General features: G+C 38.6%; 1 protein-coding gene across 1 annotated transcript; it reads right to left on the bottom strand.

Annotated features, from left to right (window-relative positions):
* Positions 1-521: 521 nt before the first annotated feature.
* LOC132977460 (globoside alpha-1,3-N-acetylgalactosaminyltransferase 1-like) lies at positions 522-16623 on the bottom strand. The gene is made up of 11 exons (XM_061042037.1): positions 16490-16623; positions 13749-13790; positions 12972-13094; positions 5040-5072; positions 4658-4792; positions 3889-3997; positions 3105-3218; positions 2404-2520; positions 2084-2217; positions 997-1074; positions 522-858 (listed from the first exon to the last, which is right to left on the bottom strand). The coding sequence occupies exons 1-11, from the start codon at positions 16552-16554 to the stop codon at positions 711-713; spliced, it is 1098 nt and encodes a 365-aa protein (XP_060898020.1). The 5' UTR covers positions 16555-16623; the 3' UTR covers positions 522-710.
* Between the last annotated feature and the right edge of the window lie 199 nt (positions 16624-16822).

The following is a 16822-nucleotide window of genomic DNA, read 5'->3' as shown; positions in this document are numbered from 1 at the left end:
ACTTGTCATCACAGTCATTTTTTTCACATCTTCTTCTACATACTGCTGCAACATGTCATGTCATACTCATAAGATTAGAAGCACCAAAGCTTTCGTACCCTGTAACACATAGCCCAACCAACACAAACACAGATGTTCTGTCCACCTTCTTCCCCCCTTCAAGACTACCTTAATATCCGAAAAATACTGTGCTCAACAGAAATAGCACTCCTTCTTTTTTGACTCTGTTCCAAGTGGTAAACAGGTGATCACAAGTTATACAAAAAAAACTTTGTACATGTGCACACTCTTTACAGGCCAGAGAAAGTCAGCTGAAATTGTCCAGCACATTATTGGTAATTTCCCAGTTCAATTTATACTTTACATTACTTTTACTTTAAAATGTTAAAATGTTGTTTGTTCTCTATTTTGAAAGTCTTTGATTTAGGTTTCATACTGTGAAGAGCCACTTCATTAGATTGTAGATTTAGAAATAAGCCTGACAATTTACTTTTTTCACATTTTAATTATGTAATACAAATAAACCTGAACAATAATGCAATTCAACACAGTTGTCTTTGGATTACATTTCTCCTGAAAAACTTTTGCCATTACTTATTAGACATAAAAACTTTAAAATTGACATGATTTGTAAAACCACAACTGGATCCAGATTCTGTACTGTGTGTGAGATAACAAGGTTTTCTGTCCTGTATGTCATAGACTTGATATCAGTGTCCACCATTTGGCCGCACTTCCTTATAGTCCTTAACCAGCTGGGAGATCCTTTTGACTCGAATGTCTGCTGGTACAGCATCATAGTCTGACCACAGGTACTCTGGAGACAGCACCTTGGTTGGTTTGTTGTACAGCAGGTATCTGCATGAGAGAGGCAGCAGATAAGAAAAAACTGTATACTCAAAGATGAGACATGATCACACAACAAGCTAGATTATTTTTAAACTTTACATCAACTATAGAAACACTTTAAAACAGGGATAAAATGTGGCACTCTACTTGTTGAGGTGACTCTCTTCCTGCCACACAGCTTCAATCCCGTTCTTTTTGTCCTCCTCTGACTTCATGTAACAGTATCTAGAAAAAAAAGTTAAAAAAATACTCTGAGATTGAAGTCAAATAAGGTTTAAATGAAATTAATGAAATACATTTTAAATGTTTATTTTAAAATGAGAGATGCATACCTTGGTTGAAATTAGTTAAGGCATCATCTCAAAAAGATGCTTGCATAACAGTATAAAACAACATATTAATTTCCTTGATTAGAGATTAGAAAAGCATGGAAATAACTTTATTTTTTAACTTATTTTGGACACAATAAAAAACAAAAACTATATACATTTAAGAAGAAACATGCAATACTAGAAGTAAAATAAATGACAATACAAAAATTAAAGAGGGCATATTATCCCCCTTTCCCCCCTTTTAAAAGTCCCTGTGGTCTAAATGAAACATCTGTGCTGTGCTTTGGTCAAAATACAACATGAATCAAGCACCAGAGGAGGTTTGTGACCCTGTATAAACCAGCTCTCTCAGAACGCTCCGTTTTGGTGTGTGTGTCTCTTTAAATGTAATGACCCCCCCCTGAGTTTTCCCAGTAGACATCACTCTTTCGCTAGCAAGAATACAAATGGCGGACCTGCGCAAAAGTTTTGTTCTAGCCTGGGGGTTGGAGTCCATGGGTGGAGATATCAGGGGAGGGGAGGTTATTTTTTTACGTCACAAGGAGAGCAAATTTGAAACGAGCATTTTTCTCTGTGTTGTAAGACTTATGCAGACCCCAAACAAAGGACTGGATGGGTTTATTTCACATTTTGTGGGTCAGTAGACACTCAGGTTACCCAAATATATGTTCAAAAACACTGTAGAAGTGGATTTTTCACTATATGTCCCCTTTAAGACTACAGATGATAAAAACAATCAAATGAGGTTGAAATCTAACGTGAATAACAAAGCCAACACAATAATGAGTCAAACTGCAAACAAAACAATAAAGCTGGACGTTGGGCGACACAGTTCAACTTATCACCACAAGGGGGATTAAAAGAACATTTGAGATAAACTTAGATGATTTGGTTTTGCTTACTTGACAAGCTTGTACATCTCCTCCAAGTATCCACCCCACACAGCAGCAGTGTAATAGTAGTCTCCCTCTCCAGCAGGTATGTAGGCTTCTGACAAGGGCCGACGCTCATATGGAAAAGCATCCCTGTTGGTATTCTGAGGGAGAAAGAAAATAATGAAAACATGAATTCAATAAAATAACCCATAGTGTAGGTGAAGAAATGAAAACATTCAATGTAGGGGCAAACATTAAATACCACGTCTAACCACTTAACATAGGAGAAGAGGCAGTAATGACATATTTCCATGAACTTGAAATGGATATTATATAGAAAAATGAACCTTGTAGTAGCCCCTGTGAAGCACAGCAGACAGCTGACTGAGAGACTCGCCTCCGACAGGATTGTAGAAAACACTGTCAATGTCCATCATAAAAAGATAATCTGCTTCATTGCGGATCTGAAAAACAGAGGACACATTTTTTTCTTATACACTTCAGGGGGACAGCACTGATGACCAAGCTTTTCATGACACCTTGTTTTTGTTTCCTAAAGTGCTGCCAAAATATTTGTAGTTTATCCGATTGACTGTCTTCAGTGAAGATCATATGCCCCGCCTCCTCCATATTAACAGATGGGACACATGTTAAACCACAAGATTAAAATACACAACTTTTTCTCATGATTTCTGTTATCAGGAAAGTTTACAAGGATTAATAAAACAGTTGTTTAACTTCACATAACCTTCAGTGTGTGCTTCAAACTGACATCAGAAGCTGTTCTGCTGTGGACAGTACCCATGGATCTTTGACGTTTTATCGTTAAGTTTAATGTGTGTTTTGGTCAGAAGGAAAAGGCAGCTCCAGCAGCCTGATACACTCTGTGCATGTCCTGGCTCTAAATAACATCACCAGCGCATTATGTCAGCGCCTGTCTCAGGGGTATTTAGGCTTTAATTTTGTTTAAGAGAAGATGGAGACGCATCGTCCATATTTATATACAGTCAATGGTAAAGCCAAACTTGCATGTTTCGCTATTATTTACCTGTTTGTCAATGGTGATGGTTGCCCATTTCATCCTGCCAAGTACTACTTCTTGCCAGCGCTTGGCACTGGGGACCGTGATAACTGAGATCTTCTGACCGCTACCCAGTTCAACCTGACAGGTGGAACACAAGATTACAACACCTGAGATACACATGGCTTCTTCTCACAACATTTAACATATGAAGGATAAGTGAAAAAATCCGGCTTAAATGTTTAAAAGATATATTGCACACATTATTTTGATTTATATGTAGAGGAAGTAAAATGTTGTTGCACAATAATTGGTTACAAAGCCTACTACATCACTTTTTGTTGCTAGGGAGTTAGTGCTGCCTCAAATAAAGAAATCATTGACATTTTATGTTTTCTGGCCTTACATTTTTCTGTAATACAGCTATGAACTCTCACTTTATATTCTTCCCTTTTGGTCCTTCCTCTCCTCCTTCTGCCTTCCTTGGTTAAATTCAATCACTCCAACTCAGTATGTTTCCTTCGATCTTCCTTTCTGTCTTCTTCCTCCCTTTGTGCAGTCCTTCTTTCCCTCCTTTCATCTTCTCTCCTTCTTTTCTACATTCCCTTCAACCTTTCTTCCTTTCTTTTTCCTTCCTCATTCCCTTTTCCTTCATAGGACTTCCTTTACTCCTTTGGATTTCCCATTTTCCCCTCTCTGTCTTTTGTTTGTTTCTTTTTCCTTTTCCTTTCAAAAATATTCTGGTCTTCCTCTCTTTATTTCCTCAATCATTTTTTTCACAAAATACATTAAAATAAGTCTTATAGCTCACTTTGGGAACTTCTTGTTCGTTGTCGGTGAAGATGTAGTAAGTAACCCTGAAGCCTACAAGAAAGTACTTTTTGCCTGATTCCAGGAAGCCCTTCAGGAAACGAGTGTATCTGTTTGGACAGAAGGAAGGAAACAAGTACAATTTTCAAGTAAAAAAGTATAATAAAGCAAGAGAAGTAATTTACTAATGCAAATGACTGGAAGATACCCAGTCTGTTCGGATGCACCCTTGATTCAATTGCCCCACTCGCCTTTAAGAAACGTAAGCCTTCGGTCTCACCATGGCTTAATGACAGTACACGGGAAATAAGGAGAGCATGCAGAAAAGCAGAGTGGAAGTGGAAACAAAATAAATTGCAAATTTAATTTCAAATGTTGAAGGATCTCTTGAATAAATACCAGCAGGCAGTTAAGTATGCCAGAACCCAATACTTCTCAAATATCATTGACACAAACTGCCATCATCCCAGAGTTGAGCCAATGTAGTGAGAAAAAAAAAATATATTGGATTCAATAAGGACATGTTGCAAACACATGTAATGTATAAAACATGAAGAGCAGCCGATCTGTAAAATCTGTGAAATATTGCCTACAAGAACTTTACTTTTGATTTATTTATATAACGATACTTCATATCGTCATCCCAATACTGAACAATTTTATCGCACATTGCATATTTTTCTCATAAAGTGCAGGCTTAAGACTTTAAATTCTAGTTTGAAGCAATGGACCATCTTAAACCTGCCTCTCGTAACACCCCTTGTACCTACTTTCCAACAGCAAACACAACCACAGCAACTCTCGGGTCCATTTTCTTATAGATTGCATCGGTGACCACAGGATCAAAAGTTCCATCCCAAACCAGAGGAGCGTTCCAGTTCGTCACAGAGTTCACATCGGTTCGTCTGAGGGGTGAACAAGGAAACTCTCAGTTTTAAACATAATATCTATCGCATGAATCCATTTTTACTACAAAAGTGTCAGCTCTAATTTTTAGTGTGTCTCTGTCCGTTAGATGGAGACAAACAAATTGCATTCATAAACTTTGGAGAAGTCTGAGCACTGAGATGCTCAACATGGGTTATAAAACAAAATTTGAACACAGGCATTCTGCAAAGGAAAGTGATGTTTCATCATTAATTAATATCTTACCCTTTATGTGTACTTGGCTGGGCATAATGCAGTCTGAAAAAGAACATCCAATACAAATTTAGTTTCATTTTAAAGAGAAAATGCTGTCCAATAATATAGAAAATATATAATTAAAAACCATTTATGCAGCTCTAGTTGTGACTGAAGCAAACAATGGGGAAGAAGAAGAAACCATAAGAAGAAACAATGCCAGAGTAGCAGATACCAGAGGAAAGCTGAATATCACCATGACTATATAATACATGTAAATAAAGTGGATGTAGCAACCTTGTCATCACCTTTTGGTTTCTGAAATAACAGTGACGATCACAGTGAGTATTGCTTATCTAAAAAATACATAATGCATGTACACATTACATAGTATACACATCTATTTAGTACAAACTCTTAGAGGCAGGAACACTTTGGCTTGTTCTTGACAAACAAGACAAAAAAAGTTGTGACATTTTGTCAAAGGTTGCAGGGCTGAGAGAGACACAGGCCCAGCCATCTATGGAGGTAATGACTGATCCTCCTCTCGAAGCCCTCTACTGTTGTTAATGGGACCTCGTACACTAGCAGGGGCCACAGAATCTGGGGGAGAACACCGCGCTGGTAAATCCAGGCCTTGAATTTACGAGGCAGACCCGATTTGTCCACTGCTGTCAGCCACGCCTCCAACTCCCGATTTGTGGCCTTGATGGATGCAAAGTCCTTCAGGGTGTAATCAAAGGTCTTGCCGAGGCTCTTGATGGGTTTCTCGGTGACCGATGGAATCTGGGTGCTGTCCAGAGTGAAGCAGAACTTGTTTGTAACCTTCCCTCTCTTGAGCACCAGGGACCTAGATTTTGCAGGCTTGAAACACATCCAAGCCCAGGTGATGATCTTCTCCAAGCCCTGAAGGATCCATCGGCACCCCGGCACTGACGTCGTTGTAACTGTCAGGTCGTCCATAAAGGCTCTGATGGGGGGCAGGCGGACTCCAGACTTGGTGAGCGGACCTCTGCACTCGACTTCGGCTTTCTTGACCAGCATGTTCATAGCCAAGGCAAAGAGGATCACTGAAATCGTACACCCAGTAATGATCCCTTTCTCCAGCCGATGCCACTTGGATGTGACTGTCCCAGAGGTGACTCTCTTGAGGAGCTTGAAACTCTTCTAACAGTCCAAGATGAGGTCCCTGATTTTACCTGGGACATGGTGCCGGTCCAGTGCTGTTTCCACCAGCTTATGGGGAATGGATCAATAAGCATTGGTGAGGTCAAGCCACAGCACTGCTAGGTCTCCCTTCCCTTCTCTTGCCTCTCTGATCAACTGCGTGACCACACCTGTATGCTCGAGGCATCCTGGAACCTTTGGGATTCCACCCTTCTGTACAGAGGTGTCAATGTATTGATTCTTCAGGAGGAACTCAGTCAACCGACGGGATAAGATGGAGAAGAATATATTCCCCTCAACTCTGAGCAGCGAGATGGTTCTGAACTGCTCGATGTTCTTAACGTTCTCCTCCTTGGGAATCCAGACACATTCTGCAAACCTCCATTGTTGGGCTGCCTTTCCCCTCCTCCAGATAACCCTCAGGATCTTCCACAGCCGGTGAAGGAGTCTGGGACACCTCTTGTACACTTTGTAAGGCACTCCACTAGGGCTGAGAGAGACACTGTAAGACCTTCTCCTTTGCTGTAAGTAACAGCATGAATTACATTTTTATTTTCCCAATATCTTATGCATTAACCAATTGTTGCTTTCATTATCTCTCCTATTTTTTTCTATCATATTTTCTTTTGTGTTTTTTGGGGACGTTGTAATCCCCTGTAAACTGTTTCTTTAATGCATTGTACAGCACGTTGGTCAGCTATTGCTGGTTTTAAATGTGCTTTATAAATAAATGTGACTTGACTTGACTTATAGTGACCAGCTTAAAATCCATGCAGATGCTGAAAACATTTACTGAGAAAGCTGATGAGTTCATGCCAGAGCTGAGAATGAGAATGGCAGTGTTTTAAGTTTGATGTATTGCCACTTGTTTCTTTAGAAAATTAGTTTTTTTTTTGAACGGTAGTGTTAGTGCTGGGCGATATATCGTGAAGCTTGATTCGATCGATATTTAATTAATGCTTGATATGGGAAAGGGAACATCGATTTTATTTTTTTAACTACTTCACAGTATTCTCGCGATATTTCGTTGCTCCGCGAGATTTCCGCGGCAGCGCTTGTTGCTCGGAGACAAAAGGGCGGAGGAGACTCCACTCCTGCCGCTGAGTAGCCTAACTCTTATAAGCGACCAACACGGAGGAGAAAGAGAAAGATGCGAGCGAGGCCAAATTACTTCCAAAAAAAGGGCTCATAACGCAGGGCTCGACATTATAAGTGTCCCGCTGGCCCGGATGAATGATTGACAGAGTCCAGCTGATTGCACGTTCAGCTGGCGGCTTCGCGGCTTCACTGCTGTCACTCCCGCGAGCGCGCTCGCTACACTCGAGTTGTACACTCGCACACAGATTTTAGCAGGTTTTCTCTACCAAAACACACGTTTGGTAAAACGGTTTTAAACCAATCATATCCCGACAAAAGCCGAGCTAAAATCAGCATTCAAAGAAAAAAAATCACAGGAGAAGTTGAGAGTGACAGCAGGGCATGACTAAAACAGAAAGGAGAAAAGTTTGATCCACAGTGACAGACAGCTGGAGGAGCTGGAACACGTTAAAGTTTAAGACTAGATCCTAGTAAAGATAAAAGTTATTCACAAAGCATCTTAGCCCTTAAGAGAGCTCCTAAAGTAAAGATCTAAGGATGAAGAGTTTCTCACAGAGAAGAAAGAAGGAGAGATTCCAGATCTATCACAGCCTCATATTAATATCAGATTAAGTAGACTCTTACAGTTACCAGCATGGTGAATAAGCATGTATGAGCATATAAACATAAGAAAAATACACAATATTTTTATAATTAGAGCTCAATTAATTAAATACAAGTTGTAATTGACTTTTGCATCAGAATGGTTCAAGAGTAAATTGGTGACTGTTATTTTTCGAATCAAAAGTAATGTTCCTGGGCCAGTGATCTTTTTTGTTTTATACAGTGAAGATTCAGTTTTATAGGCTACATTCATAAACTTTAATACGATAAATATCAAGTCATATCAAATATCGACATTAGGCAAAAAAATATTGTGATATCAAATTTAGGCCATATCACCCAACACTAGGTAGTGTAAGAATAAGTTTAAGGTTGATTTTATGATAATAATGAAGAAAAGGGACTTGTTTTGAAGTAATCCAGTATTTCAACAGATATTCATTTTGGTGCTGGATTGCAAGGATAAAATCTTACATGTAAAGTTGATTTCAGGAGCTGTGAATTATTATTCTTTACATTGAAGTGTTACCATTGTTTGGCTTAATTTTGTCAAGAGTGTTCAGCATTGAACTTTTAGCATATAGAAAATACCTTTCACAATATGAAGACAATTTGAATTTATAATTACAGTATAATGTTCCATGGTGTACAATAACATTTCGATATTTCATATTGTATTTTTTTTTTTTAAATAGTATGATCATTGATACACAGCTTGACAAAATACATTTAAAGGTCTTTGATTTATAAATACATTTTTTTAAATAATGTGTTCCATAATCATTATTGTCATTTTGTGCTGGAAACATTTTGAAATATAAAGTAAGGGAAAACAAAGAATAAATATATTTCTGTTTCAAACTTCAAACTAATGATTTAGTACATTTTGTCTACTTTCTAAATGCATAACAAACTCAGATGAAATGTAAAGTTCAGTTATTTTTATTTTATTGTTTGATTCAATTTGATACGATTTTTTAAAATTGGTTTTAAATAATGGGAAGAAACCGGAGCTCCTGGAGTAAACTCACAACACCCTTCATATCTTGACCTTTACATGTTCAAATATGGGGAAGGTGTTTCCTCACTGAATCCTGAGAACGTTACTTCACAGTGGTGTTTGGAAAGTAGATTTTTTAAAATTGGTTTTAAATAATGGGAAGAAACCGGAGCTCCCGGAGTAAACCCACAACACCCTTCATATCTTGACCTTTACATGTTCAAATATGAATCCTGAGAACGTTACTTCACAGTGGTGTTTGGATAGTACTGTCTGATGTTGATATGACGGGTCTGATTATGTGACAGCCTAACTTTATCAGATATCAGTGAGCTCTTGGCTTCTTCTGGGTTGATCAGGGACGGCCCGTGGCATAGGCAGTATAGGCAAGGAGCGCCTCCAAATGAGTGAGGCAGAAAAGTTGAAGATAAGAAAAAGAAATAGAAGGAAAAATGCGTTTAAATATCACTAAATATTATTTATCTAATATAATTTTCATACTTTCATTTAGTAATGATACAAAAGAAGCCATGAAAACACAACTATCATATTTAAAAAAGGCTCTATTTTCATGTCTCCTGCCTGAGGCGGCTCATCACAACACCGCTGCTCGTTACCTGCTCGTTGTGGAGGAGGAGGGCAGGTGACTTATTAGAAGTGAGAGACACTGACCGTACGGATTAATATCACGTTTATAAATGACCATAATGTAAAAAACAACAACAAAGCCCTTGGGAGACCAAGGACGAAAAAGAAGAGGAGGAAAAATGTGAAAAAGACACAGAGGTAAGGTGCTGCATGGATCAATGATTTATCTGTTGTAGTTAAGCTAGCTTGTTATGATCGACGATAGTTACGTCAGTGTTTCCTAATTTGAGTTAACATCAGTTATTTCCACTGTACTTTTATTAGGTTAAGATTATTCATGTTAAGAAAATAACCAGTTTAAGAAAATACACTTCTTTTGTGAAGTAGGCTGAGTTGTGTGGGACACAAAACCTACTTACTGTATATGTTTATTGACATCTCTGTATTTAGTTAGCTTTCCCCCTAGTCGATTAAAATGTTTATTTTCCACCTCCTGTTGTCGTTAACTCTTGCCTTTTGTCAAAGAGCATGAATGCATGTTGTGCTAGAAGTCCTCACTGTATAGATAATTGTGCATGCTGCAGGTCTGGTTGTTATGGAAACGTTTGGGCTCACCTGAAAAACTATGATGAGGTTTCTGTACTGCTCTGAACAGAAAATAATATTTTGTGTTCACACTATATTATAAAATGCCAATTTTTCCACAAATGCTCATCTTCTCTCTCCAGATGCAATTTTAAAACATTTAAATCCATCCCCTGCTGTACCCGCGCCGTCTGTAACCACTTCTGCTCCCTGCACTGTTTGGTATTGTTTGTTCTGTTACACTAGTTATTTGTATTTATTTTATTTTGTGTTTATTTATAAGAAATATTAGAGTTATTACCATTTTATTCATGTTTGTTTTTAAGTATTTTTTTTAAATAAAGAAATTATGTTAAATATAAAGCTGTATGCCAGTTTTCTTTAAGTGTATGAATATTGTGATTCGTGGTCAAACTGGCTGTAATTTAAGGGGCAACCGCTGAAATCTTGCAGAGGGCACCAAAATGATTAGGGGGTTGATGATCCATAAACCTGTTTAAGCACTTTTTCTTTTGTTATCGGTGGCAGCCAGACGCCCCCAGGAGTTGTTTGTGAACCCTGCTTGGATGAATAAGGGGCTTCCTGCATTTTCATTGAGCTGTGGGAGTTAGAGTGGATTTTGGGTTGTGCAGTTTGTGGCAGCCTGACTCTCCTAGGAGTTTCTACAGACCCGCGCTTGAATGCATACAGAGATTCCTGGATGATGCTAGAAGAATCCCAGTGGCCTTTGGATCTTGGTGTCTGTGGTGGGCATGGCTTTGGTGGCGTCTGAGTGTGTGGTAGACTACCTTTGTTAGGTTCTGGCTTTTTCACTGAGGTTTTGTCAAAGTGGATTTTGGGTTGTGCAGTTTGTGGCGGACTTGGCTTCAGCGGGGTCTGACTATGTTGCACACTACCTTTGTTAGGTATCGGTCGCAGCCCAGCTCTCCTGGAAGTTGTTTGAGAGCCCTGCTTGGATGAACAAGGGGGTTCTGGCTTTTTCACTGAGGGTTTGTCAAAGTGGATTTTGGATTGTGCCATTTGTGGCGGACATGGCTTCAGCTCAGTCAGATCATCCCTATTCTTGGTATACCCCTTGGCATTTAGGGGCTTTAGTGGACATGCCGTAGTGACCTTGTGACAGGGATGAGTCTGGAGTTTATCTTCATCTTTGTGACAGGGATCTTTAGCATCAAGAAAAGCTTCAATGACATTCAGCTCATGGGTCTTCTCTTCCACCAAACCCATACAGGACATGATGTTGTTGTCAATATAAGCACCAGTAGAGGTGCTCATATGATCCTCAATTTCTGAACAGTCGTACTCTGTCTTAAACCTAATGTGGTTTAATTTAGCATTAGCCTGGTCCACAAGTTTTGTCTGGATGATGTCTTTGTATTCGTAGTCCTCAGCTTGGTATTCCATTTCTATTTGTTGCTCCTCTAAGCTTCTCGGCAGCTTGGCATTATCTTGGTCATGTTGCAAAGCTGTTTCTCTGAACTGCTCCATCTCTGATTTTAAATGCCTGATTTGACCACTCAGAGTCTCAATGTCTCTGTTTTGCACATTCACAACTTTATACAGAGCAGAGTTCAGGTAATCATCCTTGATTAATCCGGTGACCAGCAGGTCTAAGTTGTCCTCCCCTGTCACAGTCTGCATCACCTCAAACTTAAACTTAAGATCATCCAGAGAGTCCTCTCCTAAGTACATCCTCTTTAGCTCGTTCATCTCCTTCAGAGACAACTGTCTGCGTCCCGTCTCACTTTCTTCACTTTGCGTCATGAGCTCTATCCGGCTGCGCTCATTTAGTATAGCAGTGGACAGTTCATCTATCTCAGTGTTGCACAGGAGAAGTTTATTTTCTGCCTCGCCCCAGCTAAAAGTTTCAAAATGAAAACCTGTTGAATATACTGTTAAATCACTGACAGCTGTAATTCAGTTCCAGACATTAATAACTCATTGGCGCTGAAAAAGGGACAAAGAAAATCCGTCATCGGTACCAGTTGTAAGCCTGTAAAAACTTTGACCAATGTCTGCCATGAGGAACCAATCTGATGAACCAATCACAGCCTCCCTCTCTCCCTGCTAGTTCTCTACCTCCTTTGCGTGCACTAGCCCACACTCAAAGCGCGTCACTGATGAAAGAGATTTTACTGAGTTTGTTGCAGGCGAATGTATACAAGTCAGTTCTCCTCTCAGTTAGCTTAGTTATCCAGTTTTTTGTAAGCTCTCACACCCCATAGAGGTCGGCTTCTGGAGCAACGGCGCTCGTGCATGTGAGTTAGGTTGGGTTTATGAGGGAGAACAGAGAAGAGGGGGTGGGTGTTGACGGCGCACTGAGGGATACTTTCAAAATCATGCTAGTTTTCTAAATTTACCAACCCTGCCTTTAAGCAAGCATAATAAAAAAGGTGTAAATTATGTCATCACACTAAAAACAACGATGTGCTCCCCAGCCTAGTGAAGCTCTCTTGCTGTCTCTGCAACTCAACTGCACGTGATGTCACTCAGCCTTTAAAGGATCATGTGCATCACACACCAAGCATACGTATATATTCGAAACATTGCTCTTATCTATTCAAGTCTTAACACTGAGTAAAAATAATGAACAATGCAATTTTAATGCTAAACAATTTAACATATTTATAAATTGAAGCTCTTACATTAACTGTGTTGATAAAAGAGATTTTTGGACAAGGTTACACGAAATAACACCAAAGGATAAGTAATGTGCTGCACAAGTTTTGAGGCAATTTCGTAGACTTGGTATCTGAGATGAAGCGTTATGTCCAAGTGTAGCCACCATGGCAAAAAGAAGCTACCAAGGCTTGAAAAAATAGACTTCCTACTCTATTCCGTACTTGTAAGAGGAGTTTTTATTTTTTGTTTTGCAACAGGGCAAGGATGTGAATAAACCAGTGTGTCAAAAGTAGTCTTACCCAGTTTGCATTTTTAGGTCTCTGATCCTCCAGCTACCATTCTCCAGGCAGTCTTTTACCTTTAAATCCTTCATTGCATCTGTTAAAGGCAGTTGAGGGTTATCCTCACATGGCCCCCAAAATCTACAAAGGGAAACACACATTATCAGAATCAGAATCTTTTTTTTTTGCCAAGTACATTTACACATACAAGGAATTTGACTTGGTGTATTGGTGCTAAACAATTAACAAGGAAATAAAGCAGAACAACAACTTAAACAATACAGTATAAGAAGCTATTACATTATATAAAATATAATTAAAAAAAATGTAAAATATAAAATATAATTAAAAAATGTAAAATATAAAATATAAAAAATAAAAACAAAAAAGGTGCAATGTAGGACTATGAGAAAAAAAATCTTACAGTGTATATAACCTACTCACAGAGTGCATGTAAAGAAAATAAATGTAAAGTCCAGTGGGCGTTAATGTAACGCATAAAGAACAGTTTCAGCATTCATGTGACTTTACACACATCACAACACATTATGTGTTAATAATACAACAAGACTGAAACCATGGAATGGAAAATAAAAGGATTTAAAAGGAGTTTATTTCTGGACTTTGCTGATCCTGCACAAATCTTCCTTAAAAAGAGAGTGACACAGAATGAGTACCATCCAGCCTGTGTGATGTTAACTGTAATTGACAGGTTTTTGAAACATGCAGAGCCTTTCCTTGGGTTGCCAGTTCAGTGTGTTGAAAGGTTTGTCATGCTTTGTGCAGAACACATACCTGAAAGAGGAGATGGTGTCTCCTGAGTAGATATATGCAGCTCTATGAAAACACAGAGGTAAAAAAACTATTAGTCAAAATAATTACAAGCTTTCCACTTCGGTGTGGGTTTAAACCAATATGATCATTTTTGCACATCCCTTTAACACATGGCAGTCCTGCACACACTACACATTTCATACTACATTGATTTACTAAAATGTGTATTAATTGTTGATCATTGACTCCAAACCCAACAGAGAGAGGCTCTGATCTATGCATACTGTGATTCTCCTCCCATTTTAGCTCTAAATGAGTTACCAAATGACCATGTACAACATATAATTAACTCCAACTGTTCTTTCATCACCGCTCACTCAAAGTCAATGTGATTTCATCTCATTGCTTTTATTTATTGGAATGAAAAAGCACAAACGAACAGTTGTGGTTCAGTTCGTTTTTTTGGTGTATTTTTTAGTACACAAAAATTGTTGAGTCACACATTTTAGAGCACTTGTAAACACATAGGGCCAGATTTACTAAAGGTTGCATCCTCTGCATTGTATAGAATTTCAACATTGATATTTATGTCTTCCTGTTTCCCTCTTTTCGCGCTCCTCTCCATAATGCGCTCGTCACCTCCCTCTAAAGCCCGCTGCTGCTACTCTGTAGGACGCTTGGATTGGGGGACCTCACCACTGTTTGTACCCCCGTCTTCGATACATTTTTCCAGAGCATTTATGTCCGATCAGACACAGCGCTGGCCAGCTGTCTGGTGCGCGACAACGGCGAGTGTAGAGCGCCCGGTCCACAGAGGACACAGCTCGCACCTCCTGCGCAATGTGTGACACTTCATTCTTAAGATGAAGGGAAGAAAAGAGAGGCTCTGTTTAATGCCGATGTTTTCTTATAACCAAAATTTTCTTTGTTATATTGAGATTTATCTCCTATAACTCGAACGTATTGTGCGTTTTTTGCCTCTCCCACTAATACATATTTTGCGCTTGCAGTCATCCTGCTTTCTGTCCAAACTCTCCATGATGTAAACCAGTAGAACACACAAAAACCTAACTTAAATAGTACCACCTCCACAAGGTTTGCACCTGGTGTCATTCACACAAATGTTCTTAGTAGATCACCCGCAAAACGCCCACCAACCAAACGTGCAAACTTTTGGAGTGAACACGCAATTTAGTACTCTTTACTTGGGAGCTTAGTAAATGTGGCCCTTAGTGTGCTGATGTCAACATAAAGCAGACATGCAGAGAAACTTGTAAATGTCGGCTAACGATCACATTTTTCTGGTTAAACATCAACAAGTCCCGTGTGTGATCTGGGAGAAAAAAGAAGACAGGTCAGGTATGTGTCATGTGAAAACCCCTCAACAATCAAGTTCAATAACAAATTAATAAAGCCTAAAAGACTTCATGCTTGATATCCCCGACAACAAACTATTCTGTTTTCTCATCATCTTTTTGTTGATCATTGAAAAATTAGATTACAGCACACGTGGACAATGAAATATAGATGAATGTTGTGTAGTGAATCCTCTTTTTAATAGTTTTTGTGAGCTCTTCATTTAAAATGTTGTGCCTCCCTGAGAACATACTTTGTCATGTAAATTACAAAAAGAGTTATGATAAAGAGCTAGTTATTAAACGTTAAAGTGACGGGGCTTAGGATCTTTACTTTGAAAGGGAACAGCTAATCAAAAATCAATCATTCAGTTTTAGAGTAGTACATTAATGTTCTTGGATTATTAATCGGTACAGAGGGAGTTCATTGACATAACTTGAAGCCATTTATTTTAGAGTCAGAAAGTAGTTTAAAGGCTTGTCAGCATCTTATCAGAATCAGAAATACTCGATTGAATCCTGAGGGAATCTCGTGTTGCTCTGGGATTGTAAAACTATTATAAAAAAAAAGTGATAGGAAGAAGATAAATAACATACATATATTTCTATACTAAAAAAATATATCGTGCTTGCTTACAGATGACCAGTGTGACCGCGTCCTTACAGATCAGCTGCGAAATGCAGCCAGCTACAAGTGACATAACGCGCATTCATGTTTTAAGCAAAAAAAGAGAATTCTGTGAGAGAACGAGCTTCTTTGAAAGTACTAACATGTCTATATTTAACCAGTTTAATAATCAGTCTAATGGTTAAATTGCTACATTTGCTTTCCTTTTGTTTTTTCGCTGATATGTTGAGTAGCCATAGTAAAGTCAAGTGCCATGACAAACATGTCCATCCTTCACGGCTCCATTCATGTGAGCCATAATAACCAAAGCCTTAATATATCATTAATTATCACATGTTGGTAGGCATTATTATTTTGAATGAGGCTATAACAGCCACAGTTACATTAGATATCACTGACCTCATAAAACTCGATAAAACTGGTACGGTGCCGGTATTTTTTATGAAAGCCATGATCTAACCAGGATATTAAAAAGAATATAGAATAATATTATATTATTTTGCTGGTGATTAAGGTTGCAGATTTTATTTCAGTCATATTATACAAAGCAGACTCAGCGTGTAAACAGTCCTAACCCAGAGAAAAAACAAGGGAGAAAAACGCAACATAGACTGAAACGAGTCCTGAGAATGGACACATTATTTAGTTATTTAAATAACACAAATGAATTAATACATAATAATACTATTTCAGCTCAAGCAGACATACTCTAGTTTTTTTGTTTGTTTGCATGTTTTCTTTTTTGTACCTTTAGTAATGACGTTGAATTGAAATCTTACCCCAAAATAGTGAGAAGAAGTGGTAAAATGATCAAAACATGGGTCCTGGAAATGTTGTGCCTCATGTCGACTCTCTGGAGAATTTCCAAGGTAGTATCAGATGAAACTGAATCTGTAACTGCATGAGGTATTTATATAGCCTCCATGGCTTCCCTTTCAGGCCTGGAGAGATTATAAAGTTTGCTGGAAGGTAGGGGTGCCAGGAAGCAAGTCAATACTACAGTCATAAGGTCTGTGAGGTGGTAGAGATAAGGCACGGTCCTTGTTAGAAACCTCCTGGAGGTCATGATACACAGAGGGAACAGATAATATTATTAATAATAATAATAATAA

Source organism: Labrus mixtus, chromosome 1, assembly GCF_963584025.1.
Source record: "Labrus mixtus chromosome 1, fLabMix1.1, whole genome shotgun sequence".
Classification (NCBI taxonomy): domain Eukaryota; kingdom Metazoa; phylum Chordata; class Actinopteri; order Labriformes; family Labridae; genus Labrus; species Labrus mixtus.
Note: the sequence above shows the minus strand (reverse complement) of the source record. Positions and strands in the feature narration are given on the sequence as shown.

What these genes read in the sequence shown, in the direction of transcription:
- LOC132977460 (XM_061042037.1), bottom strand. Translation starts at nt 16,554, where the DNA reads ATGAGGCACAACATTTCCAGGACCCATGTTTTGATCATTTTACCACTT. An exon ending in GACACCATCTCCTCTTTCAG is followed by an intron (nt 13,095 to 13,748) that starts GTATGTGTTCTG and finishes TTCCCTTTGTAG; the next exon opens with ATTTTGGGGGCCATGTGAGG. An exon ending in CAGCCAAGTACACATAAAGG is followed by an intron (nt 4,793 to 5,039) that starts GTAAGATATTAA and finishes TTCACCCCTCAG; the next exon opens with ACGAACCGATGTGAACTCTG.